The sequence below is a fragment of the Psammomys obesus genome, unplaced genomic scaffold (assembly GCF_907164565.1).
Source record: "Psammomys obesus unplaced genomic scaffold, mPsaObe1.curated_primary_1811, whole genome shotgun sequence".
Taxonomy (NCBI): domain Eukaryota; kingdom Metazoa; phylum Chordata; class Mammalia; order Rodentia; family Muridae; genus Psammomys; species Psammomys obesus.
The window spans coordinates 12249646-12275023 of record NW_026585894.1 but is presented as its reverse complement, the minus strand read 5'-3'; the positions used below and the strand labels follow the sequence as shown (position 1 = coordinate 12275023).

The window sequence follows — 25378 nt, the reverse complement described above, 5'->3', positions numbered from 1 at the left end:
CTTTGTAGTGCCTGATCTTTTCTGTATGTTCTCCAGCTCCTGGTTTTTCTCTATTTGTGTTTTCTTTATTGATTCTAATTCTGTTTTCATGTCTTGCACCATTTCCTTCATCTGTTTGAATGTAGACTCCTGCTTTTCAATGATAGCTTCTATTTTTTGTCTGTTTCCTCTCTATGTATCACTAATTGTGCCTCTACTTCTTTGGGTATAATTGCCTGTATTTCTATGAGAGCTTTGTTTATTTCTTCTTTATTTGCCTTCATTTGTGTGGACATTTCTTTGAGAGCTTTGTGCATTTCTTCTCTTTTGCCTCAATTTTCGTGGTCATTTCTCTGAGAGCACGATTTGTTTCCTCTTGGTTAGTCTCGATTTCTTTGGTTATTTCTCTGAGGGCTTTGTTCATTTCATCTTTATGGGCCTCTAATAGCTGGAGAAACATAGTTTAGAGGTCGTTTTCTTGTATATCTAGTGAATTGAAGTGTCCATTGTTTTGTGGGGTTGCTGGTGAGGTCATTATGTCCTGATTTTTGTTGGGAGTGTTCTTACGTCTGCCTCTAGCCATCTGGTTATTTATAATCCTCACTGGTTGTTCCTTGAGATTGTAGTTTGGGCTATGATCCTCTCTTTCTGTTTCTGGACTGTTTTTTTTTTTTTTTTTCAGGAAGATGAGAGAGGTTCACTGCTTTGGGAGTGTGCACTGTGTTTTCAGTTTTGCCTAAGTAAAGAATGTGACGCTGGCGCTATTCTCGTGCGCTTTTAGCGGGCGCAGTGTGCATGCGCGGATTCTCTGACTATTGCAGTGGCCTGCAAGCCACTATTACGCAGTTCTGACTGAGATCCAGGGATTGTTTGCCTGGATTACCCTGGTGGACCTGCAAGGCAGAAGCTTCAATGTTGGGGTTGCTATCCCAAGAGTCGCTCTGATGCCCACACTAAGAGTGTGGGTGGCAGGGATCTCGTCTGGTTGCTTCTGTGGAGAGGCCCTGGGTCTGGGGCAATCTCTCCCTAGAAGGTTCACTCACTCTCTTGCAGGACCAGTTGGAATGCACAGGTGTTCCCCTTGCTCACTACTCTCTGTTTTGGTCTTGCTGCGGAAGTGCACGGGTAGGCTAACAGTCAGCTCTGTGACACTGTGGCTGCAGGACTCGGTGTCCACCTTTCCTGTGTGCTGCCTCTTTGTCCTTTCCCTCTGCCAGGAGGGGTTATGTTGACTGGTCCCTGGGTGGCACGGGAAAGAATTAGGGTGAGTGTACTCAATCCCAGATCCCGGACCCAGATCTCTCTGCCAAAAGCAGCCTAGCGGTAGAATCTATGTTTGCTGATCCCAAGAGAGTACCGGGTAGGGTTGAGTGTCCTCAGATCCAGAGCTTGGGTTTCTCTGCTAGGGGCCGCTGGGTGAGCTGGAGAGAGGGTGCTGTGTCCTTAGCAGACTGCCTCTCTGTCCTTCCCCTCTGACCTTCTCCTCTGCTTGGGCAAGCTTATGGAGGTGCTCCCAGGGGAGTGCCAGCAGGGGTTGGGGCTTCTCAGTCGGATCCTGAGCCCTGAGCCGGCGTTTCTCTGCCAGGGGGGCGCCGGTGATAGAACTTGCTGCTAGACCTTATTGCGCTGGACCCAGGAGAATCTCAGGACGTGTAGAATGACCATAGTCCCAGATCCCGAGTGCCTGAAAGGATTGGGTTTTCTCAACCCCAATCTCGGGTTGGGGTACAGAAAATGTGGTCTGTGGCAGATTCTGCTGGACACCTCCTGCCTCCTCCGAAGAGGGAGTAGGGATTTTGAGCTGGCGCGCAGCTGAGCAGCTGCAATCCGTGCGCGGTAGGAGCTCAATTGTGATGGCGGCAGGTACCTGTGGTCGGAGAGACCTTCCAGGGAAAGACTGGGTGACCTGTGACCAGTCTGGCAACTTTCCTTCCCCGTGGGGTTTTTTTGCGACTGGGACTCTCAGCCTCAGGCACCCTTGTGCCCACCGATCAGCCTGGGAAATTGATCGTGACAAGCAGGCTTGCGGCACCAGCCTGGAGACCCAAAGCCCGCGTTGCCGGGTTCTCTTCTGGGTTCTGGCTGGGCAGCCGAGAGTGGACCCGACCGCTTCCCACGCCATGGGAGCCTCCCCTCACCTGGGAAACACGATCGATCGCTGTTGTTTTAAGGCCCAGAGTTCAGTCTCCTGATCGTTGCACGGAGTGTGTTGTCCCGCTTCTCAGACATGGTGTTCTCCCGGTGCCGCCATCTTGGCCCCTCCAGATTTCCCTGTTTTTAATAGCTGAGTAGTATTCCATTGTTTAAATGTACCTTACTTTCTGTATCCATTCTTCTGTTGAGGGATATCTAGGTAGTTTCCAGATTCTGGCTATTATGAATAAAGCTTCTGTGAATATGGTTGAGCAAATGTCCTTGGTGTATACTTGCACATACTTTGGATATATGCCTAGGAGTTGCATAGCTGAATCTTGAAATAGCACTATTCCTAACTTTTTGAAAAAGTGCCAGATTGATTTCAAAAGTGGTTGTACAAGTTTACAATGGAGGAGGATTCCACTTTCTCTACATCCTCTCCAGCATGTATTGTCACTTGAGTTTTTTATCTTAGCCATACTTATCTGTGTAAGGTAAATTCTGGGGGTCATTTTGATTTGCATCTCCCTGATGACTAAGGGTGTTGAACATTTCTTTAAGTGTTCTCTGCCATTTGATATTCCTTTATTGAGAATTCTCTACTTAGCTTTCTACCCCATTTTTAATTGTATTACTTAGTTTTTTGGTGTTTAACTTCTTAAGTTCTTTATATACTCTGTCAGATATAGGCCTTCTATCAGATATACGGTTGGTGAAGATACTTTCCCAATCTGTAGTTGGTCATTTTGTTCTGATGACAGTTACCTTTGCTTTACAGTTATGAGGTCCCTTTTGTTGATTGTTGATCTTAGAGCCTATGCTGTTGGTGTTCTTTTCAGGAAGCTGTCTCCTATGTCAATGACGTCAAGATTTTTTCCCAATTTTTCTTCTTATAGGATTAGTGTGTCTAGTTTTATGTTGAGGTCTTTGATCCAGTTGTACTTTAGTTTTGTGCAGGGTAATAAATATGGATCTGTTTGTATTTTTCTACATGTAGATATCCAGTTAAACCAGCACCATTTGTTGAAGATGTTGTCTTTTTTCCATTGTATGCTTTTGGATTCTTTGTCAAAAATCAAGTACCTACAGATGTGTGGGTTTATTTCTGAGTCTTCTGATCGATTCCATTGATCCACCATTCTATTTATATGCCAGGCCAGGGCCATTCAATTTTTATTACTTTTGCTCAATATTACAGCTTGAGGTTGGGGATGGAGATACCTCCAGAAGATCTTTTATTGGAGAAGATTGTTTTATCTATTCTGGGTTTCTTGCTATTCCATATGAAGTTGAGAATTATTCTTTCAAGGCCTGTAAAGAATTGTGTTGGTATTTTGATGGGAATTGTATTGATCTTAGATAGCTTTTGTCAGGATGGCCATTTTCACTCTTTTAATCCTACCAATCCATGAGCATTGGAGATCTTTCCAACTTCTGATATATTCTTCTATTTCTTTCTTTAGAGACTTGAAGATTTTTTTCAAACAGGTCTTTCACTTGCTTGGTTAGAGTCACACCAAGGTACTTTATGTTATTTGTGGCTATTATAAACGGTGTTGTTTCTTTAATTTCTTTCTCAGCCAATTAATTTTCGGTATACAGGAGGGCTATTTTTGGAATTAATTTTGTATCCAGCCAATTTTCGGAAGGTGTTTATCGACTGAAGATGTTCTCTGGTACAATTTTTGAGGTCACTCATGTATAATATCATATCATCTGCAAATGCTGATACTTTGACTTCTTCCTTTCCAGTTTGTATTGCCTGATCTCCTTTAGTTGTCTTATTACTGTAGCTATAACTTCAAGTACTATGTTGAAGAGATATGGAGAGAATGGTTAGCCTTGCATTGTCTCTGATTTCAGTGGAATTGACTTAAGTTTCTCTCTGTTTAGTTTGATGTTAGTTATAGCACTGCTGTGTATTGCCTTTACTATGTTTAGGTGTGTGTGCCTTGTATCCTTGATCTCTCAAAAGTTTAAAAATGAAGTGGTGTTGGATTTTGTCAAATGCTTTTTTGGCATCAAAGGAAATGATCATATGTTTTTTTTTTCCTTCTGTTTATTTATGTGATGGATTACATTAATGAATTTCCATATACTGAACTACCCTTGCATGCATGGGATGAAGCCTACTTGGTCATGGTGGATGAGATCTTCTATGTGTTCTTGGATTCAGTTTACAAGTATTTTATTGAGTATTTTTGCATCAATGTTCATAACAGTGATAGGTCTGAAGTTCCCTTTTTTGTTGTTGGGTCTTTGTGTGGTTTAGGTATCAAGGTATCTATGGCTTCATAGAATGAGTTTGGTAATGTTCCTTCTGTTTCTATTTTGTGGAATATTTTGAAGAGTATTGGTGTTAGCGCTTCTTTGAAGGTCTGGTAGAATTCTGTTTTGAAACCATTATCCTCTAGGCTTTTTTTGGAAGAGAAACTGTTGATGACTGCTTCTATTTTCTTGGTGAATATAGGACAGTTTAATCTATTTACTTGATCTTGGTTTAACATTGGTACATTGAATCTATCAAGAAAATTGTCCATCTCATTTAGATTTTCAAATTTTGTGGCATATAGGCTTTTGAAGTAAGACCTAATGATTCTTTGAATTTCCTCGGTATCTGTAGATATGCCCTCTTTTTCATTTCTGATTTTGTTGATTTGAATAGTGTCTGTCTGCCTTTTAGTTAGTTTGGCTAAGGGTTTGTCTATCTTGTTGATTTTCTGAAAGAACCAGCTCTCGGTTTCACTGAGTCTTTCAATTGTTTTACTTGTTTCTAATTTATTGAGTTCAGCCCTGAGTTTGATTATTTCCAAAAGTCCTCTTGGGTGTGTCTGCTTCCTTTTTTCCTGGGCTTTCAGGTAAACTGTTAAGTTGCTTGCATGAGATGTCTCAAACTTCTTTCTGAAGGTACTTAGTGTTATGAACTTTCTCCTTTGCAATGCTTTCATTGTGTCCCATAAGTTTGGGTAAGTTGTGCCTTCATTTTCACTGAATTTTAGGAAGTCTCTAATTTCCTTTTCTATTTCTTCCCTGATCCAGCTGTTGTTGAGTAGCGAGTTGTTGAGTTTCCATGCTTGTGTAGGCTTTTTGTTATTTCTGTTGTTGTTGAGGTCTAGTTTTAGGACATGATGGTCTGATAGTATACAATGGATTATTTCAATCATCTTATATCTGTTAAGGCTTGCTTTGTGTCCAACTACATGGTTAATTTTGGAGAAGGTTCTGTGGGGTGCTGAGAAGAAAGTATACTTTTTTGAGTTTGTATGAAAAGTTATGTAGACATCTATTAGGTCAGTTTGATGTGGAACCTCTGTAAGTATCATTATTTCCCTATTTAACTTCTGTCTAGTTGATCTGTTCTTTGATGAGAGTGGACTGTTAGATGGTATGTTAGAGAGTGGGCATAGATGTTCAGGATTGTAATGTCCTCATGGTAGTTTTCCTTTGATGAGAATGAAGTGTCCCTCTTCATCTTTTTTGATTAATTTTGGTTGAAAGTCTATCTTATTAGATAGTAGGATAGCTACTCCAACTTGTTTTCTGTCTTCCGTTGGCTTGAAAAGCCGTTTTTCAGCCCTTTACTCTGAGGTAATGTCTCTCTTTGTTGCAGAGTTGTGTTTCTTAGATGCAGGAGAATGTTGGATCCTGTTTCTGCCCCCAATCTGTTAGTCTGTGTCTTTTTATTGCAGCGTTGATGTTTATAGATAATAGTGACCAATGAATGTTAGTTCCTCTTATTGTAGAGTTGGTGGTGATAGTGTGTTTGTGTGCTTCTTTTCTTTTGATTTTTTGTTGTGAATTTGTCTACATGCTATGTTTTCTTGGGTGTAGTTGATTTCGTTAGATTGGAATTTTCCTTCTAATATCTTCTGTAGGGGTGGATTGCTGTGTAGATATTGTTTAAGTTTAGTTTTGTCATGGTATACTTTCTTTTCTCCATCTCTGTTGATTTAAAGTTTTGCTGGGTATAGTAGTCTGGTTGACATCTGTGTTCTCTTAGAGTCTGCACAACCTCTGCCCAGGACCTTCTGGCTTTCAGAGTTTTTGTTGAGAAATCTGGTTTGATTCTGATAGGTCTACCTTTTTATGTTCCTTGGCCTTTTTCCCTTGCTGCTTTCAATATTTTTTCTTTGTTCTTTAGATTTAGTGTTTTGACCATTATGTGACATAAGGAGGGTTTTTTTTTTTTTTCTTTTTCTGGTCTAGTGTATTTGGTGTTCTGTAGGCCTCTTGTATGTTTAAGGACACCTCTTTCTTTAAGATGGGAAAATTGTCTTCTATGATTTTTTTTTGAAATCTTCTTTTCTGTCTGTTTCTATTATTATTAGATTTCATCTTTTCATGGTGTCCTTGATTTCTTTAATGTTTTGTTTTTAGAACTTTTCTGATTTTATTTTTTTTCTTTGAGAGATGTATCAATTTCTGCAATTGTATCTTCAGCACCTGAGCTACTCTCTTCCATTTTTTGTTTTCTGTTGGTGATGCTTACGTTTGTGGTTCCTTATCTTTTCTCTAAGTTCTCCAACTCCAGGGTTTAGTCTGTTTGTGTTTTTTTTCTTTATTGATTCTAATTCTGTTTTCATGTCTTGCACCATTTCCTTCATCCATTTGAATGTGGATTTCTGTCTTTCCATGATGGCATCTATTTTTCTCTCTATATATGCTTCTATATGTACCTCTACATTTGCCTCTATTTGTTTGGCTGTATTTGCCTGTTTTGTTTTTTTTTTTTTGTTTGTTTGTTTTTTTTGAGATCTTTGTTCATTTCCTCTTTATGTGCCTCTTAAACCTGGATAAGCATAGATTTAAAATAATTTTTCTGTGTTTCCGATGAATGAAAATATCCATTGATTTTGGGGGTTGCTGGTGAAGCCATAATGTCCTAATTTTTGTTGGATATGTTCTTATGCCAGCCTCTAGCCATCTGACGGTCAGTACCCTTTGCTGATTATTTCTGGAGCCTGTACTGCAGACTGGGTCCATCTGTCCCTGGAGTGTAGAGTATTCTTCAGGAAGATGAGAGATGTCCACTGCTTTGAGAGTGGATGTTGGTGTTTCAGATGCAGCTATGGGAGGAATGTCGCAAGTACGGTGTGTATGTGCAGGTGCCCTGAATGGTTCAATGGCCCACAAGCCTGTTGTGGTATTGCATTCCCAGTGCTCAGATGTATCTAGGCTGTACCATCTTGGCTCCAGTAATTGTTTCCAGGAATTCTATGTCTGAACTCCACTGGGAGATCCACAGAACAGGGGCTTCAATGTTGAGAATGCTGTCTCAGGAATCCGTATGTTGCTCACAGTGAGAGTCTGAGTGGGAAGGATCCTATGTTTGACAGCTAAGGTAGAGGGATCCAACTTCTCGGGTTCTGTACTCACTCTTTTGCAGGAGCACTCACTCACAGGTATTTATGGAAAGTTCAGAGGGCCTGTGCACTCTTGCACATGCCAGGCATGGGTGGAAAGCACAAAGGACCCTGGCAATCACTTACAGGCCTATGTGGTAAGCTCAGAGGCCAACAGTTTCCTGCTCTCAGATTTGGGTCCCTTGTTTGGCCATTAGAGTACAGAGGCCCCATTATGCACTCCCTGCCGCTGCCGCTGCTGCTGACACTGTCACTGCTGCTGTCTGAACAGGCAAAAGTGCACCCTAGAGTGCAGAGGGTTGATAGTTCTCCACTCTCAGACCCTGGAGATGTCCACAGTAGGCCTGGATCCAATCTGTCCCAACTCACCAGTTGTCCCCTCTGGCCCCAGGAAACCTCAACGCCAATGCTCTGGCTTTAGCTGCCCATCCACTCACCACTTTTGGAGTTTCGGATTCTCTGCCCTTCATAAATGGTGAGCACTGGTTGCTGCCATCTTGGAGTCTCCCCTGATCTTTTTCTTTTTTTCTTTTTTTAAATATTTAAGAGACTTTATTCTAATAAATATAATTACAATTATTTTTGAAATGAAAACATGTATACAAAACAGTTGATTACTAATTGTGTATTGAAAGCAGTAAGAAACTCCATGACTCCAAATGAACCAGTTCTGAGATTTCCCTATGATAAATTTAACAGCTCCAGCTTCTTCAGTATTTATCAAAATACAAAAGAAAACAGTAAAGTCCCATTTCCCCTGATATTTTTCAAAGAGGGATTTTTATCTTATTTTTGTAGTCATGTCATAAATCTCCTTAAACATCCTCATTTTCCCATTCCCAACTCAGTCCCCCAAGCTATCATTGAAGTTACCAGAGCCTTTTGCTTTTGCTTCTATCCACACATATCTCCTCCTTTAACTAGGTTTCAACCTCAGGATAGACAGCAAACTTAAAATATGAATGTGTTAGAGATGTTTTCTTTTATATGAGTATAGTAATTCTACAGAAATGTTTTACTTATCTATGTGTGGTAGTGTGCACCTTTAATTCCAGCATTCAGGAGGCAGAAGCAGGTAGATATCTGTGAGTTTAATGCCAGCCAGGTCTACAGAGTGACTTACAGGCTAGCAGGGGCTATATAATAAAACTATGTCTCAAAAACAAAATAAGAAATGCCTTACTTGAAAAAGACACCCTTGTAGTATTCCTAGCTTAGATGATAAAATTCCAATTAGGAGAAGAAAGAAAATGGCACATGTAATCTCACCTAGATCTACAAAGCTAGTTTGGAAAGAACAGTTGGACTATTAACCTGCAGTATTGTTTGATAAAGTACATATCAATGGCCACTTTATTTAGTGGTTATAATTACCTATTAAAAGCCACAGTGACTCCCTTCTGTGCTCAACAAAATAGCTTACTGCCAAGAATTTGGCAAGCAACATCTGTGGGTCAGCAATGAGTGCACCATTTGCCTTACTTTGTATAATAGAAAATGTGGAACAAACGGTGGTGTTAGAAAGCTGGAATTGATGGTGTTAGGAGAATAGGGATTTTAGTCAACTTAGAGGAAAAGGCTAGGCTGGAGTTAAAGGCTAAAGAAAGAGCAATGAGACAACCGTTATTGCGGTGGTCAGCCATTGCCATGAAGAGCATAAATACAATTTTGTCAGTGTACATAGGTGTGTCTGAGATGGTGGTGTTGGATAGAAACAAGCTCCTACTAGACTCTGACTATGAAAGTATTTGACAGATCAGAACTCTGATATCTTGCTCAGAATATATGCTTTCTTATTTTCTCCATCATTCTTTCAAGTCTTATAAGAACTCATTCTTGGCCAAGCAGACAGTTCATCTTCCAAGTAGCTAATATTTAGATAGCTGCAATACTGAGATAGCCAAGCAAACATTCCAAAATGACACATTTGTAATCTTTTAATTGCAAATATATCTTAGTCCTTTTTTCTTGGCGAAGGTGTTTGCTGAAATTTCTAACACCAATTAAGGATTGGCAAAGAATGCTCTTCAGGCTTAAAAGACACAAGCATATTTCTCAGTCATCTACTGGAGAGCAGTAGATGCTCCAGGCAGCACATCTTTGGCAGAGTCATATAGAATACATTGCAGTCTTTGTGCCCTTGGGCTGTGGCTACCGTTCAGGTTGACCTAACTAACCCACTAAGCTGGGAGCTGCTCAATAATTCCATAGCAATACCTAAAAGAGAAACAATATTCCACTGTGGCATGTTATTTCTACTTCCAGAGACAGATTAATTGGATTATAATATTCAGGACCAGCACAGAACCATGTTGCCCAAATTCACTTGCTGGTGAAAATCACTTGGAATCAGGGTCAGCCATCTCATATTTTTAACGAGTACACTGATACAGTGCTGTATATTGAGCAGAGTCTTATATCAAAGTTTAAGTATTTTGTATTTGTATTCTATAACTGAAGTCTAATGAGACAATAGACAGTAGAATACGTGCTGAGGACATTGAACCTTGTATTACTGTAGTCACATCTTTTACAACCTCCCAGTTGCTTACCTATAGCAACTTGGAGTACCTACCTCTCCCCCACACTTACCCAGTGATCACTGCCATTCCCCAATCCATGGTACTCAGGCAAACGTCTTCTCATTACTCCAACACAAATGCCATTGTTGCCCTCCCTTCCTCCAGGATTGGCACTGGCAGAGGAAAGGTTGGGGTCAAATGTACATACTCTAAATCATTTGTGGACAAACTCAGAATATTGCTCCTCCACTACAATTAGAGAGTGAGTAGACGATTCCAGGTCCCATACACATCCTGATATGAAAGTGCATTTATTTTATAATCAACTTTATCCCTTGATGGCTGTGATAGTCCATCAACGGAAGAGTGATGTAGCCTCCTCTGTTAGGGATGGTGCAAAGAGTATGAGGATAATCTGGAGCTAGCAATGAGGTATCAAGACTATGTGTGCTAACCTGCAAACTACAGTCCCTGCACTCCTGTGAAGGCTTGCAGTCAGACAGCAAACATCCTCTTGCCCAATGTAGTATAGCACTAAATAGGTTTTAAATAATTAGCTGTGAAAGCTACCCTAGAAGAAAAAGGAATGTTTTCTATTTTAGTATCTTCAACAGCACCTATATCCAGGATTAGAACAAAAGGCTTTATATTTTATTTGTTCCCGTTGACCCTATAAAGTATGTTTCCAACCTGAGTGAGCATTTTTTTTACATTTTTTATCGTTTATTATTATTAGTTACATTTTATTAACTCTGTATCCCGCTCCCTTATTCCCTCCCAATCCCACCCTTCCTCCCTCAGCTTCTCCCTGCCCCTTTCCAAGTCCACAGATTGAGGAGGACCTCCTCCCCTATCGTCTAGCCCTGTTTTATCAGGTATCTTCAGGGCTGGCTCCTAAGTCCTCCTCTGTGGCCTAGCAGGACTGCTCCTACCTTGGGGGGTGGGGAGGTCAAAGAGCCTGCCATTGAGTTCCTGTCAGAGATAGTCTCTGTTCCCCTTACTATGAAAAACCAATTGGTTATTGAGCTACCACGAGCTTCGTCCGAGCAAAGGTTCTAGGTTATATCCATACATGGTCCTTGGTGGAGTGTCAGTCTCAGGAAAGACCCCTGTGCCCAGATATATTTGGTCCTTGTGGGGCTCCTATCTTTTCCCTGTCATACTAACTCCCTTCTGCCGAAGGTTTGGTTATGAGTATTAGTATCTGTTTTGAAATGCTGCTTGGTAGGGTCTTTCAGATGCCTTTTGAGGTAGATTCCTGTCATACGTCCAATGCACATCTCATTTGTCTGTCTAAGTGAGGATTGATCATCTTACCTCGTGTCTGCTTTCTTGTTTATCTTCTTTAGGTGTATAGACTTCATTATGTTTATCATATCTTGTAGGTCTATATAAGCAAGTATATACCATGTTTGTCTTTCTCCTTCTGGGATACTTCACTGAATGAGCATTTTTAAAAGATAAAGATTACCCAGCCATGAGAATTTGGATTCACTAGCCATGTAACAGTTCTCATACATAATTGTGAGAACTGTAAGAACATTCTAGCATTATATTTTCTCTAGCCCTACCCACAAAATATTTCTCATTAAGTCTCTATGTCTTTATAAGAAACCCAGATCATTCTACCACAATTGGTTCTCAGACCACCTCTATGAGATTCTGAATTCTCAGGTACAGAAATACAGGAGCCAGGTACACATATGTCACAGCACAGATGTGGAGGTCAGAGAACTACTTGCAGGAATCAGTTTGCTCTGTCTACCATACGGGTCCCAGGGATAGACTAGGGTCATCAAGGCTTGGTAGCAAGCACTTTAACTCACTATGCCATCTCAGTACTAGGAGTGGGTATGTATCTTTAAACCTTATTTTTCTCATCTGTGAATGGATAGAGTAATATTCCATACATGTACTGTGCTTTGAGTACCAAATGTGTATGAAAAGTAGAATAGAATTTTTAGCCCCAAATAATCACACAAGAAAGATTAGGAAGTCTGTTAAATCTAGGTTGTAGAAATGCTGGTGTTAGTTATATCATTATATTTTTTTCTGTATTTTTACATTTGGAACATAGAATAACAGCTAAAAAGAGTCAGAGAGCCTGATTGTGGGAAAGAAGGCAAGAGACCCGTAACAATTGGGTGAGCCCTTCAGGACTCTATGTACAAAGCTACTGCTTCAGTGTCCAGGACACAGTAAATTGAATTCAGACCCAGAACTACCTTCGGAAGGACCTTATCTGTCTCACATTGAAAGGAGCCCTTTGTTTTGTTTAGGAACAGGTTTAAGAAAAGAGCAACTTAAAACTTAGGCAAAGAGCATCAGTTGCCAAAGACTAGTGGGCTCCTGCAGACTTTACTGAATGCTGAGTGCGCCCTCTAGTGTCCACATTTCTCAGTTTTGTCTCTGAGAATGTGAATCAAGACCTTTAGGTTGGAACTAAAATCCTCTGAGTTAGACATTGATTTGGTAAAAACGGTGATTGTCCTCTTTGATTATAATGTGAATATGGACTGGACAAGATAGAATTGATTATTCTCTTACCCATAACGTCCATGTTTAATGCCTCACTACAGATACTTTGTCCACATTGTCTAAAAATCAAGTACAGCAAAGCAGACTTTTTAGAGCAAGGACACCCTACATTTCTAGCCAGAGGAAGCTAGCTATGGTTAGGGGAGATGGAATGAATGTGTGAGCCATGCTGTTGATCAGCACATAAGTGACTAAGAAACACAGCCCCCATAAATTCCTTAGGTCTCATTTCTTATAATTCTAATTTGGACGTGGCATGACACAGCTTTCTCTTCTAAGTGAGCTGTAGCAAAGAGATGTCCTCATACAAGGCAAGAAACTCAGTAGTAAGTCTTTATCCTCGACAGTTAGTCAGTATTTCCTCCCATATACACTATAACTGCTTGAATAACTTGTGCCAGCAGACTCTCTACATAACATGATAAAGGGACTCAAAGACCCCACATAACACACACAAACACACACACACAAACACACACACACACACACACACAAAGCCACTCCTCAGATTCACCTCATCTGGAGCACCACCTCTACCACACTATCTCTCATTTGGCATTAACTTCAAGATCATTACAGAAACAAGTTTCGTTTGTGCTCCAGAAACGCTAATTCATCTGCAGAACTGACACTTTCCAGAAATCTTCCATTTCTGCCAAAAACCTAGAAGCCAACTTTTCCCACTCCTGCAAACACCATATGTATTCATTTTTTCTCTGGATCAAATACCATTGGCAGTTAGATTCTTAATTTTATTTCCACAGGTCATTTTAAATGGTGAAATTGAAGCATTCTGTGGAGGTGCCATCATTAATGAAAAATGGGTTGTAACTGCTGCCCACTGTCTTAAACCTGGTGATAAAATTGAAGTGGTTGCTGGTGAGTAAAAAAATAAAAAACAAATAGATAACAGTTGGCAACATTAGTGTATGATGGACATATCATATTGTCCAAAGATCCAATAGGATTCTTACTGAGTAAACTGGGCTAATCATAGAGGGGCCATAATTTCACATCCTAACTTATTCTACCTTCCAAACCCCTTAATTCTTTTTGGGAACCCATAAAACACTGTCAGCATACTACAATTATTTACTGTTGTGTCATTTTCCCACCCACTATATTAGATCATTGAGAATTGGTTGCTAGTGATCAGTGAGCCAAGCAAACTGTAAATCTTGGGAAATGCATTTATGGGAAAGACTATAAACTATAAGGTTTGTTTTCAACAGGTGAATATAACATTGAAAAAGAGGAAGACACAGAGCAAAGGCGAAATGTGATTCAAATTATCCCTCATCACCACTACAATGCAACTATTAATAAGTACAGCCATGACATTGCCTTGCTGGAACTGGATAAACCTTTGATACTGAACAGCTATGTAACACCTATCTGTGTTGCCAATAGAGAATATACAAATATCTTCCTCAAGTTTGGTTCCGGCTACGTGAGTGGCTGGGGAAAAGTCTTCAACAGAGGGAGACAGGCTACCATTCTTCAGTACCTTAGAGTTCCACTGGTTGACCGAGCCACATGCCTTAGGTCCACAACAGTCTCCATCTATAACAACATGTTCTGTGCTGGTTACCGTGAGGGAGGCAAAGATTCATGTGAAGGAGATAGTGGGGGCCCCCATGTTACTGAAGTGGAAGGGACAAGTTTCTTAACTGGCATTATCAGCTGGGGTGAAGAGTGTGCAATAAAAGGCAAATATGGAATATATACTAAGGTTTCCCGGTACGTCAACTGGATTAAGGAAAAAACAAAGCTAACTTAATGAAAAACCTATTTCCGAAGGCAGTTCCCTGGGATTGAAAATGGACCAGGCCCTTTACTAACTAATCCTTTCTTCAACTTCTTGTTAGGTGTGAATACATAAGTTCTATAAATACTGATTGTTCTCTGTGTGGGGTAGGAGCCATCTAGGATCTATATTAGACTAAATCAACTAGGTTAACAAATATAATAACTAAACAAATCGTTTAGGAAGAGATTTACCATTTCCATAAGTTCAGCCCTTGTCAAAATTAGAAAATGAAGCTTTTCATGTTGCCCATCAGGCACCGTAGTCCTCAAGTGTAGACACTTACCCATTTCTCCCTCCTTAGCAGAAATCCTTGTTTCAGCTTTTCCTCCCCTCTCTCAAATTTCTTTGTTTTCTACCCAGAATCTTTAGACCACTTAAGGCCTGAAGCACACAGAAGCAGCTGATATATTAAAACTCATCAAAAGCATTACTTCTCCTGTTTTGTTTTGTTTTGTTTTTTTCTGAATCCTGCATCTTTTTCAATTCCAAAACCTCAAATCACTGTTTCCCTCCCTTATTCCCATCCTCTATTTCTTTATTACTATTGAAAGAAAAAGAGATCTATCTGCTATTTTGAGGCTGTACATTACATGCCAAACCCAGACTGGCTTTCAATTTGGTCTCAAACTTACTTTGAATAACACAGAAATGAAGTTAGGTGCCTATGATCATAAGGGTATGGTCCATTTAATGCACCATCCTGTATAGTTTCCTAAGAATGTGAAATCAGTGATCATGGAGGCCTGACTAGGGATGGTTCCAAGAAGACAAACTCACATGTCATTGCAAGTATAAGAAAAATTACATTGATCAAAATGCATTATCTCTTCCTGAAAAAAAAAATGCTAATAGAAAGTAAATGATGAGCCAGGCACAGTGGTGCATACCTTTAATCGCAGCACTTGGGAGGCAGAGGCAGGCAGATCTCTGTGAGTTTGAGAACAGCCTGGTCTACATAGTGAGTCCAGGACAGCCAGGGCTACACAAAGAAACCCCAATTCAAAGAAAAGAGAGAGTAAATGATGATGAATTTAGTCACATAATTATACTGTGCACAGTAGCATATTTGTAAATATTTAAACAAGAAGGTCTCTTAAAAACACCTCAAAACCTTATTTGTAACAACTGCTTATTTTTATGGTGTAAATACCCTTACCTTGATAGATTTCAAGCTATTAACATGAAATTACTGAACAAGGAGTTGAAAAAAAAAACATTTGCAAAATTACTCTTAAAACTGTTTCAGTCAGTTTTTAACCTAGAACTAGCTGTGTATCTCTTGAGCATTCTCCAGTGCCAATCAGCAAGTTGCAAACAAGACAACCAATGTGAGTGTCAGGCTTGAGGACGCGAGTCATTGCAAATGGCCAACAAAATGGCCCATTTCTGGTTTGCTGCTCACCCATCAATTCTATTATTGTAATTAATCCTGTTATATTGAGTTTTTAGAGGGGCGCTGACCATGTGACATGTTTTTTTTTTCAGTTGTGAATTAATGAGCTGGCATTTTAATACTTATCTGAATGTTTGTACAAACCTGTTTGGTATTGAGTCAGTCACCCCACACTCAATGATGCCTAAATGAAACAACTGACAAAAGCGTGATTTGAACCTTTCAGTACTGCCACCTGCCCCCACAACACAAAACTGGAATTCATTACTGCTGATTTTACTAAAGTTCCACTACTTCCTGACTCTTTTGTCTTGAAATAAGTATCGATAAACATATGTCCAGATCTCCAAGTGTTTCCTGTTAAATTACTTAGAAGAGAATCTCAAAGAACACAATCAGCAAAACCCTGAAAAGAATGTGTCTGATGAGATCTTACACTGACTTTGCGCTCTAATTCTCCCAAACCTCATGAGGGTTTTGCACTACATCAGAAGAGAGCAATGTCCTGAATCTACAGACAGGTCTAATTAACTGTGGGTATGGCCTTGGATAAATCACATACCCTTTGAGCAATTAATACCTCCATTTGTATAATGAAAAATTTTGAGGAGACACTGTTCAAAGGCCTTTGAGATATTAAGAATGTATAGGGGTTTTTTGTTTTTGTTGTTGTTGTTGTTCATGCCTTCATTCAACAAATATTCAAGGAGAGGTTACCCTGTGTAGCATCACTGAAAAAGCTGATTAAATTTTAAAGTATGTTTGCATTTGGAAAATTTTACAAAAATGTATGTAAATTACCCTCAGTGCCTACTACACTATGACATAGTAGCTGCTCAGTAAATGTTATCTGGAGGCTAGACAGATGGCCCAGTGGTAAAGAGCATTTGCTGTAGCACTTGCTTCTTACAAATGACCCGGGTTCAATTACTAGGGCTATAGCAAGAGGCTCACAACCATTTGTAACTTCAACTCCAGGAGATTTGATAGTCCCATCTGACCTCCATGGGCATTGAACATATGTGACGCACAAATGGACAAGCAGGCACATACACATAAATACAAATACACAATTTTTGTAATGTTAATTGAGTTGGAATTCATGTTTGCTCCAGAACAACAATTAGTCTTGCACTGAGCATCTTGAAAGGGGACCATATTGGCATTTAAAAAAAAATGTTCCTACAGGGCAGGAGCCTACAACAGAATGCTTTTGAAATACTGCACTGATCAAGGTATCAAAGCAGAAGCTGCAACACACAGCCAAACTTTGGGCAGAGGGCATGGAATTTTATGAAGGAAGCTCTAAAAGGAGACCAACACATCCAAAAAAAACAAAAAAACAAAAAAACAAACAAACAAACAAAAAACTAGGCCCTGGGCTCCCGGCAGAGACTGATACCCCAACCAAGGACTTTGCATGAAGAAGACCTAAAACCCCTGCTCAGGTGTAGACTCAGTCTCCAAGTCAGTTCCCTAGAAAGGGGAACAGGGGCTGTCTCTGTCATGAACTCAATGTCAGGCTCTCTGATTACCTCCCCCTGGGGGTTACAGCCTTGCCAGGCTACAGAGGAAGACAATGCAGCCAGTCCTGATGAGACCTGATAGGCTAGGGTCAGATGGAAGGGGAGGAGGACCTCCCCTATCAATGGACTTGGAGAGGGGCATGGGAAGAGATGAGGGAGAGAGGGTGGGATTGGGAGGAGACAAGGGAGAGTTCCACAGTGGGGATGCAGAGTGAATAAATTGTAATAAATAATAATAATTAATTTAAAAAGAGAAAAAAGAAAAAATTTCCTAAAATTTAAACTTCATGAACAAACTAGAGAAATCAGTTCTGTTATCATTGACTAAAGGAGAGTGTCAGTTTTACATTCAAGGAGAGTACTAGTTCATACACGAAGCATGTTACTTCAGATTTGGATAACTAAAGCTCTGTGACCCCAGTGCTCAGTAGGGAAAAGAGAGAGTCACTGATTATGTTTTCATGGAGAACACCCTTACAAAAGCAACAATGGTGAACTGGCTTCACACCTCAAGCCATTGGCCTTCCATGTGGCACAGAGAAGAGCTTCTAAGCTTCTGAGCCATAATTGTCCTTTCTCCTATATATTCAAAAATGACTGACTCTATTCTGAGCCATCTGTGACATGTGTCCACTACCAAACATGTGAGATTTTAAGCGAACCTATGACCCAGCAGTCTCAGCACCAAGGCCTCAATGGATTTTGCCTAGGGCATTTGCAGTCACTATGTAAGAGCCATTAGTACATTCCAAACTGTTGTAGTTACTTAGCCTAGATGGGCTGAAACATGCTGGTATAATATTGGAAGTGACAGACTAAAATAGAACTCTTTCTGAGCAAAGAAAAGTGTGTTAATATCATGCACACATTTACCTTGATGTTTAAATGTAATTGCTTTTAGTTCTTTCTAATATAAGTTGCTTTATGGTGTCAGGAAACAAATATGGTCTGTTTTTCCCTGTCAAGGGACAAAGAAAGGGCACTCTCCTGAACACAGCCATTTCCCAACTACTTCCTTATAAATTCTGCATAATTTCAGGCTGAGAGTGTGAAAGACACAAGGTCCATTAAACACCATCCAATCCACTGAGCTTTTACAAATGAGGTTGCTGAGAAGGCCAGGCCCAGGTAATACAATGGTGGAGCCCAGAAGAGATTTCAGATCTCTGATGCTGCAATGTGAAGCACAGCACTTTCAACTAGAGTACATTCATGCTACTGTCTGCATTTTTATGGCAATCATGCTGGGTCCGAGCAAGATCCCATTCTGCAGTTGTCCTTTGCTCAAATAAATGGTGTTAAGTTTATTTTTGTCTAAAGTGTTCCTTTTTCACAGTTATCATATTTGTTTTGTTTTCTCTATACACCATGTATATACCTGGTGCCTGTGGAGGTCAGAAGACAGCATCAGATCCCTGGTACTATAGCATTATCTGTTCCTCTAATTTTACATTTTATAAACCATATCATGTACAGGACTATTTCATAAGCTAAATAGCTGCCATCTTCAAGAGATCTGCTGAGCCCAGAAACACAATTATTGCTGTGAATGAGCACTAAATACATGTTGCAAACTAAGACTCATAACCAAACCTTCAGCAGAGTACAGGGAATCATAAGAAAGAAGGGGGAGTTAATATGATGTGGAAAGGATAGGAGCTCCACAAGGACCAAATATATCTGCACAGGGGTCTTTTCTGAGACTGACTCTCCACCAAGGACCATGTATGGATATAACCTAGAACCTCTGCTCAGATGTAGCCCGTGGTAGTTCAGTAAACAATTGGTTTCCCATAGTAAGGGGAACAGGAACGATCTCTGACAGGAACTCAATGGCTGGCTCTTTGACCTCCCCACCCCCCAAGGGAGGAGCAGTCCTGCTAGGCCACAGAGGAGGACTTTGCAGCCAGTCCTGAAGATACCTGATTAAACAGGGTCAGATGAAAGGGGAGGAGGTCCTCCCCTATCAGTGGGCTTGGAAAGGGCAGGGAGGAGACCAGGGAGGGAGTGTGGGATTGGGAGGGAATGAGGGAGCGGGATACAGCTGGGATACAGAGTTAACAAAATGTAACTAATAAGAAAAATAAAAAAATAAACATAAAAACTTTAAAAGGGGAATGAAGGGCCAGAGATGGTTCAGCAATCAAAAGCATTTGCTGCTCTTGCAGAGGACCTGGGTTTGGTTTTGTCAGCTCAACACTATCTGTAAGTCCAGTACCAGGGGGTTTTTCTGCCCTTTTCTTGCCTCTGCAGGCACTTGTCAGACATGTGACATATATGCTCACAAGCAGGAACACAAATATGCATAAATAAAAAGATTTTAAAAGAAGTAGAATGAACCAGACATCGTAGAACATTCCAGTATTCAGGAGGCAGAAGCAAGGGGATTTCTGTGAGTTTGAGGCCAGTCTAGTCTACATAGCAATTTCCAGGCCAACCAGTACTAAACAGTGAGATCTTGTCCCAAGATTTTCTAAAAAGCAGGATGTTTGTTCATGTGGTAAAAATATCACGTTATCATAGCTTTAAAGAGGTTCTCAGATGACAACTGTTTACCACATTCGTAAGTGAAAGTATTTCTTCACACAACACATTCACTCATTGTAAATTCATAAAGATGTATTTTATAATAACTCTCCACTATGCAAGTTTGTTTATAGCAATTTGTAGGTATTTATAAATACTGTGAGAAAGGGTTCTTGCCTGATTTTCATTCTGCTTGTAATAGTACAACAACAAAAATAAAACCCAGAGGAACATATGGAAGGTAAGATAAATGCAATTTCAATCATCATGGGAGAAGACATTTTATTCTACTTTTCTAGTACTAAAAGAGAACAAAATATTTTTCATATGAAAATATTACTGAAATAAAATTGTATAGAGAATAACATGAACTTTTGGGTGCTCATGTCTCTCTTTCTCCCTCTTCCTTTATTATCCTTGATTTTCTGTTCATTATACAGAATCACATCCTTTTTCTAAGTTATGCATTAAAATGTAATTTCAATAATTTATATTTCATAATTTTATACAAGTGTTTATATAACTGTTTCTATCCTACTTTTTGTGTGAGATTATATTTATTGGTGATACTCTGTGTGACTTTAGATCATCTGTTTTTTATTTCTTTTTTAAGTTTTAATTTTTAATTTTTTTTCTTCACAATTTATTCATTATGTACCCCTATTGAAGACCTGTCCCTCGACTCCCCCCAGTCACATCCTTCCTCCCTCCTCCCCTTATCCCCTTCCCCTAGTCCACTGAAAGGGGGAGTTTTCTACTATTGCCATCCTCCCAGAGTTTTTTAAGTCTCATCAGGACTGCCTGGATCCTCTTCCTCTGTGGCCTTGAAGGCCACATAACTGGGGGAGAGTGATCAAAGATCCAGGCATTAAGTTCCTGATAGAGCCAGAACATGGTCCTTTCACTCAGAGATCCACATGGAGGCTGAGCTGCCAATAGGCCACATCTGAGCAGGGGGTCTAGGTCCTCTCCATGCATGGTCCTCCACTGGTGCATAAGTCTCTGTAGGACCAACTGGGCTCAGATATTTTAGTATTGTTGGTCTCCTTGTGGGGCTCCTGTCCCCAAAATTTCGCTCTATTCTCACCCCTCTCTGCCTCCATAAGACTCCCTGTGCTCTGCCCAAAGTTTGACTGTGAGTCTCAGCATCTTCTTTGATCCCCTGTTGGGTGAATACTTTCAGAGGCCTACTATCTATCCTGTTTCCTCTTTTCCACTGCTTCTGGTGTCTATACTATTTGCCATTCTGAATGAGATTTGAGCATCTGGAGTCCTCCTTAGTATTTAGATTCTTTTTTAATTTTTATTTTATTAATTACAGTTTATTCACTTTGTATCCCTCCTGTAGCTCCCTCCCCCTTCCCCTCCCAACCCCATGCCCCTCCCCCACTGATAGGGGAGGTCTTGTTCCCCTTCCTTCTGATCCTAGTCATTCAATTCTCATCAGGAGTGGCTGCATTGTCTTCCTCTGTGGCCTGGTAAGGCTGCTCCCCCTCAGGAGGAAGTGATCAAAGAGCCAGCCACTGAGTTCATGTCAGAGACAGTCCCTGTTCCCATTACTATGGAACACACTTGGACACTGAACTGCCATGGGCTACATCTGTGCAGGGGTTCTAGGTTATCTCCATGAATGGTCCTTGATTGGAGTATCAGTCTCAGAAAAGACCCCTGTGCCCAGAATTTTTGGTTCTGTTGCTTTCCTTGTGAAGCTCCTGTCCTCTCGAGGTCTTACTATTTCCCATTTCTTGATTTCTTTTTAAATTGTTTTATTTGTTTCTAATTTATTGATTTCAGCCAAGTTTGATTATCTCCAGCTGTCTACTCCTCTTGGATGTGTCTGCTTCGTTTTTTTTTTTTGTTTTGTTTTGTTTTGTTTTGTTTTTGTTTTTTTTTAACCTAGGGCTTTCAAGTGAGCTGTTAAGTTGCTTGTATGAGATGTTTCAAATTTCTTCTTGAAGGCACTTAGTGAGATGAACTTTCCTGTTAGCACTGCTTCACTGTGTCCCATGCATGATTTTGAGTATGTTCTGCCTTCATTTCCATTGAATTCTAGGAAGCCTTTAATTTCTTTCTTTATTTCTTCCCTGATCAAGCTGTCATTTTGTAGCAAATTGTTCACTTTCCATGTGTGTATAGGCTTTTTGCTATTTCTGTTGTTGTTGAGGTCCAACTTTAATCCATGGTGGTCTGATTGGATCCAAGGGATTACTGCATTCTTATTGTATCTGTTAAGGCTTGCTTTGTGACCAACTATATGATCTATTATGGAGAAGATTCCAAGAAGTGCTGAGAAGAAGGTAAATTCTTTTGTGTTTGGGTGAAAGGTTCTGTAGATGTCTGTTAAGACCATTTGATTTGTGACATCTGTTAGTGTCTTTGTTTCTTTGTTTAATTTCTGTTTTGTTGACCTGTCTTTTGTTGAGAGTGGGGTGTTGAAGTCTCCCACTATTAATGTGTGGGAATGTATATGTTAAATGTGGTTGCCCTTGTATTTCTGGCATAGATGTTCAGAATTGTGATGTCTTCTTGGTGGAATTTTACTTTGATAAGTATTAAGTGACTTTTCCCATCTATTTTCATTAATTTTGATTGAAAGGCTATTTTATTAGATATTAGAATGGCTACTCCTACTTGCTTCTTGGGTCCATTTACTTGGAAAACCGTCTTCCAGGCCTTTACTCTCAGGTAATATCTATCTTTTTACTTATGTGTGTTTCTTGTATCCAACAGATTGTTGGGTCTTGTTTACGCATCCATTCTATTAGTCTGTGTCTTTTTATTGGAAAGTTGAGTCCATTGGTGTTGGGAGAGATTAATGATCAGTGTCTGTGAGATCCTTTGATTTTGATGTTGGTTGTGGTAATGTGTTTGTGTGCTTGGCTACCTTCAGTTTTGCTGTAGTGATGTTATTTATTTCCTGTGTTTTCCTGAATGTAGTGAGCTTTCTTGGGTTGTATTTTTCCTTCTAATATCTTCTGTAAGGCTGGATTTGGGAGTAGGTATTGTTTAAATTTGGTTTGGTCATTGAATATCTTGTTTTCTCCACCTATGATGATTGAGAGTTTTTCTGCATAGAGTAGCCTGGGCTGACATCTGTGTTCTCTTCGGGTCTGCATGATATCCATCCAGGCCTTCCTGGCTTTCATACATTCTGTTGAGAAGTCAGGTGTGATTCTGATCAGTTTGCCATTATATGTTACTTGGCCTTTTTCCCTTGCAGCTTTTAGTATTTTTTCTTTGTTCCGTATTTTTACTGTTTTGATTACTATGTGGTGGGAAGATTTTCTTTTCTGGTCTAATTTATTAGGTGTTCTGTAGGCCTCTTGTATGCTTATAGGCCTCTTCTTTACATTGGGGAAATTTTCTTCTATGATTTTGTTGAAAATATTTTCTGGGTCTTAGTGACGGGAATCTTCTTTTCCTCTATTCCTACTGTTCTTAGGTTTTGTCTTTTCATGTTGTCTTTAATTTCTTGGATGTTTTATGTCAGGAACTTTTAGATTTATTATTTTCTTTGACGGATACATCAATTTCTTACATTGTATCCTCCAAACCTGAGATTCTTTCTTCCATCTCTTGTAGTCTATTGGTCATGCTTACCTCTGTAGTTGCTGTTATCTTCCCTAAGTTCTTCCTCTCCTTGATTTCCTCCATTCGTGTTTTCTTTAATTTCTCCAATTCTATATCTTCTGATCTTGAACCATTTTTTTTATTTCCTTCACCTGTCTGACTGTATTTTCCTGTTTTGCCTTCAATTCCTTCACATGTTTGTTTGAATTTTCCTGTATTTTTTTTTCTTTCAGTGATTTAATTATTTCCTCTCTAAAGGCCACAAGCTGTTTGGCAGTATCTTTCTTTACAGAATTTGTTTGACTTTATCTTCCTCTGTTTTTATGCATTTTATTTGTTTCCTCCATTATCCTCTTTGTAAGCATAGATGTAAGGTCATCTTCTTGAATTTCAATTATGTTAGGGTGTCCATGGCTACTTGCCCCTGGATAACTGTGTTCTGGAGATACCATACTGCTTTGGCTTTTGTTGATTGTGCTTTTACTATAGCCTCTACCCATCTGGCTGTCTCAGGTGTTGGTTGTTAGTTTTTGGTGCTTGCTGGAACCCTGTGGTTGGTAGAATCCCCTTAGCAGGAATATTGTTGTTCCTGAAGGAGGCCTCCTCAGCTTTTTTGATGTAGTCAGGGACTGGCTGGTGCTTCTCTGAGAATTGCCACAGCTATCCTCAGGTGTATTGTCCTGTGGGGTAACTGGAATCATTGGTAATCAGGGGGGATATCCTCTCACTGGGAGAAGTGAGAGACATCTGGAGACAGCTGCCCTGCCACTGCATTTGTTGCTCTGAGTTTAGTGAGCAGCTGCTGCTGCTCTCACACTGTGTTTGCCAGGTGCGGCCCTCTTTAAGAACAAGGGACCCTGAAGTTTGGTCAGTTTAGCAAGGAAGGTTGTGCTTTGGAACAGCATCTGGGGGCTATAGGTCAGAGGTTGGAGCTCTGTGCTGCAGTACACAAGTGGCAATTATTGGCGGGTGAGAGCAGCACACAGGCATCTTGCTGGAGGCTAGAGCCTGGAACCTGTGGGAACCCAGGAACTTTCCCAGGGATTAGCTAGGTGTCCTGAGATCGGACCTGATATTTCCCTCACCATGTGCTTTCCTCCCAAAAGGGAGACCCAGTCTGTTGTGTTTTGGGGTCCACAGTTCACACTGGGATGGTAAATAGAGCAAACAGGAGCAAGAGTGTGACTCAGTACTGGTGACTGGGAGCCTGCGGGAACCCTGGAACTTCTCCCGGAAACTTTTTGGGGTGGGGGTTTGGGACAGGGGGTTCTGCTGGGTGCCCTGAGGTCGGACCTGGTGTTTCCTTCACCATGTGGTTTCCTCTCGACAGGAAAACCCAGTCTGTGGTGTTTGGAGGCCCACAGTTTTGTATGGGATAGTGAGTCAGGTGCACAGGCAGGTCTCTGGGCTGGCAGCTGAGCACCTGCAGGAGCCTGGGACCATTTCCAGGGATTGCCTGGGTGACCTGAGGTTGGTCAGCCCTGATTGTTTCCTTCATTTTGGTGTTTTCTCTAGAATGAAAACCCAGTCTCTGATGTTGTGGGGCTCACAGTTCAGTCTGGAATGATGATCAGAGCATGCAGGCTTGTGTCTCTGGGCTGACAACTGAACGTCTGCCAGGACCCTGGAACTCTTCAAGGGTTTAGCTGGGTGACCAGAGAATGGACCCGATTGCTTCCCACATCATGGGCTTTCCTATTGCCTGGGAAAACAATCACTGTTGTTTTAAGGATGATAGTTCGGTCTGTTGGTTTCTGTGCAGTCACTGCTGTCCTGCTCATCAGAAACACTGTCCTCTCAGTGATGCCATCTTGGATTCCTCCCCTAATTTCTTTTTTTTTTTTTTAGATTTTATTTATTTTATATATTAGTACTCTACTTGCATGTCCACCTGCATGCCAGAAGAGGGCAGTAGAGGATATAGATGGTTGTGAGCCACTATGTGATTACTGAAAATTGAACTCAGGACCTCTGGAAGAGCAGAAAGTGCTCTTAACCTTTGAGCCATCTGTCCA

At 40.5% G+C, this 25378-nt stretch overlaps 1 protein-coding gene across 1 annotated transcript in view; it reads left to right on the top strand.

The window, feature by feature from the left end:
- Positions 1–14775, top strand: part of F9 (coagulation factor IX) — a 51244-nt gene extending 36469 nt beyond the window's left edge. The window contains exons 7-8 of the mRNA XM_055599660.1: positions 13303–13417; positions 13771–14775. Of these exons, the coding sequence (XP_055455635.1) occupies positions 13303–13417; positions 13771–14318 (663 nt within the window). The 3' untranslated portion in view covers positions 14319–14775. The remainder of the gene's footprint in view (positions 1–13302; positions 13418–13770) is intronic.
- The last annotated feature ends 10603 nt before the right edge of the window (positions 14776–25378 follow it).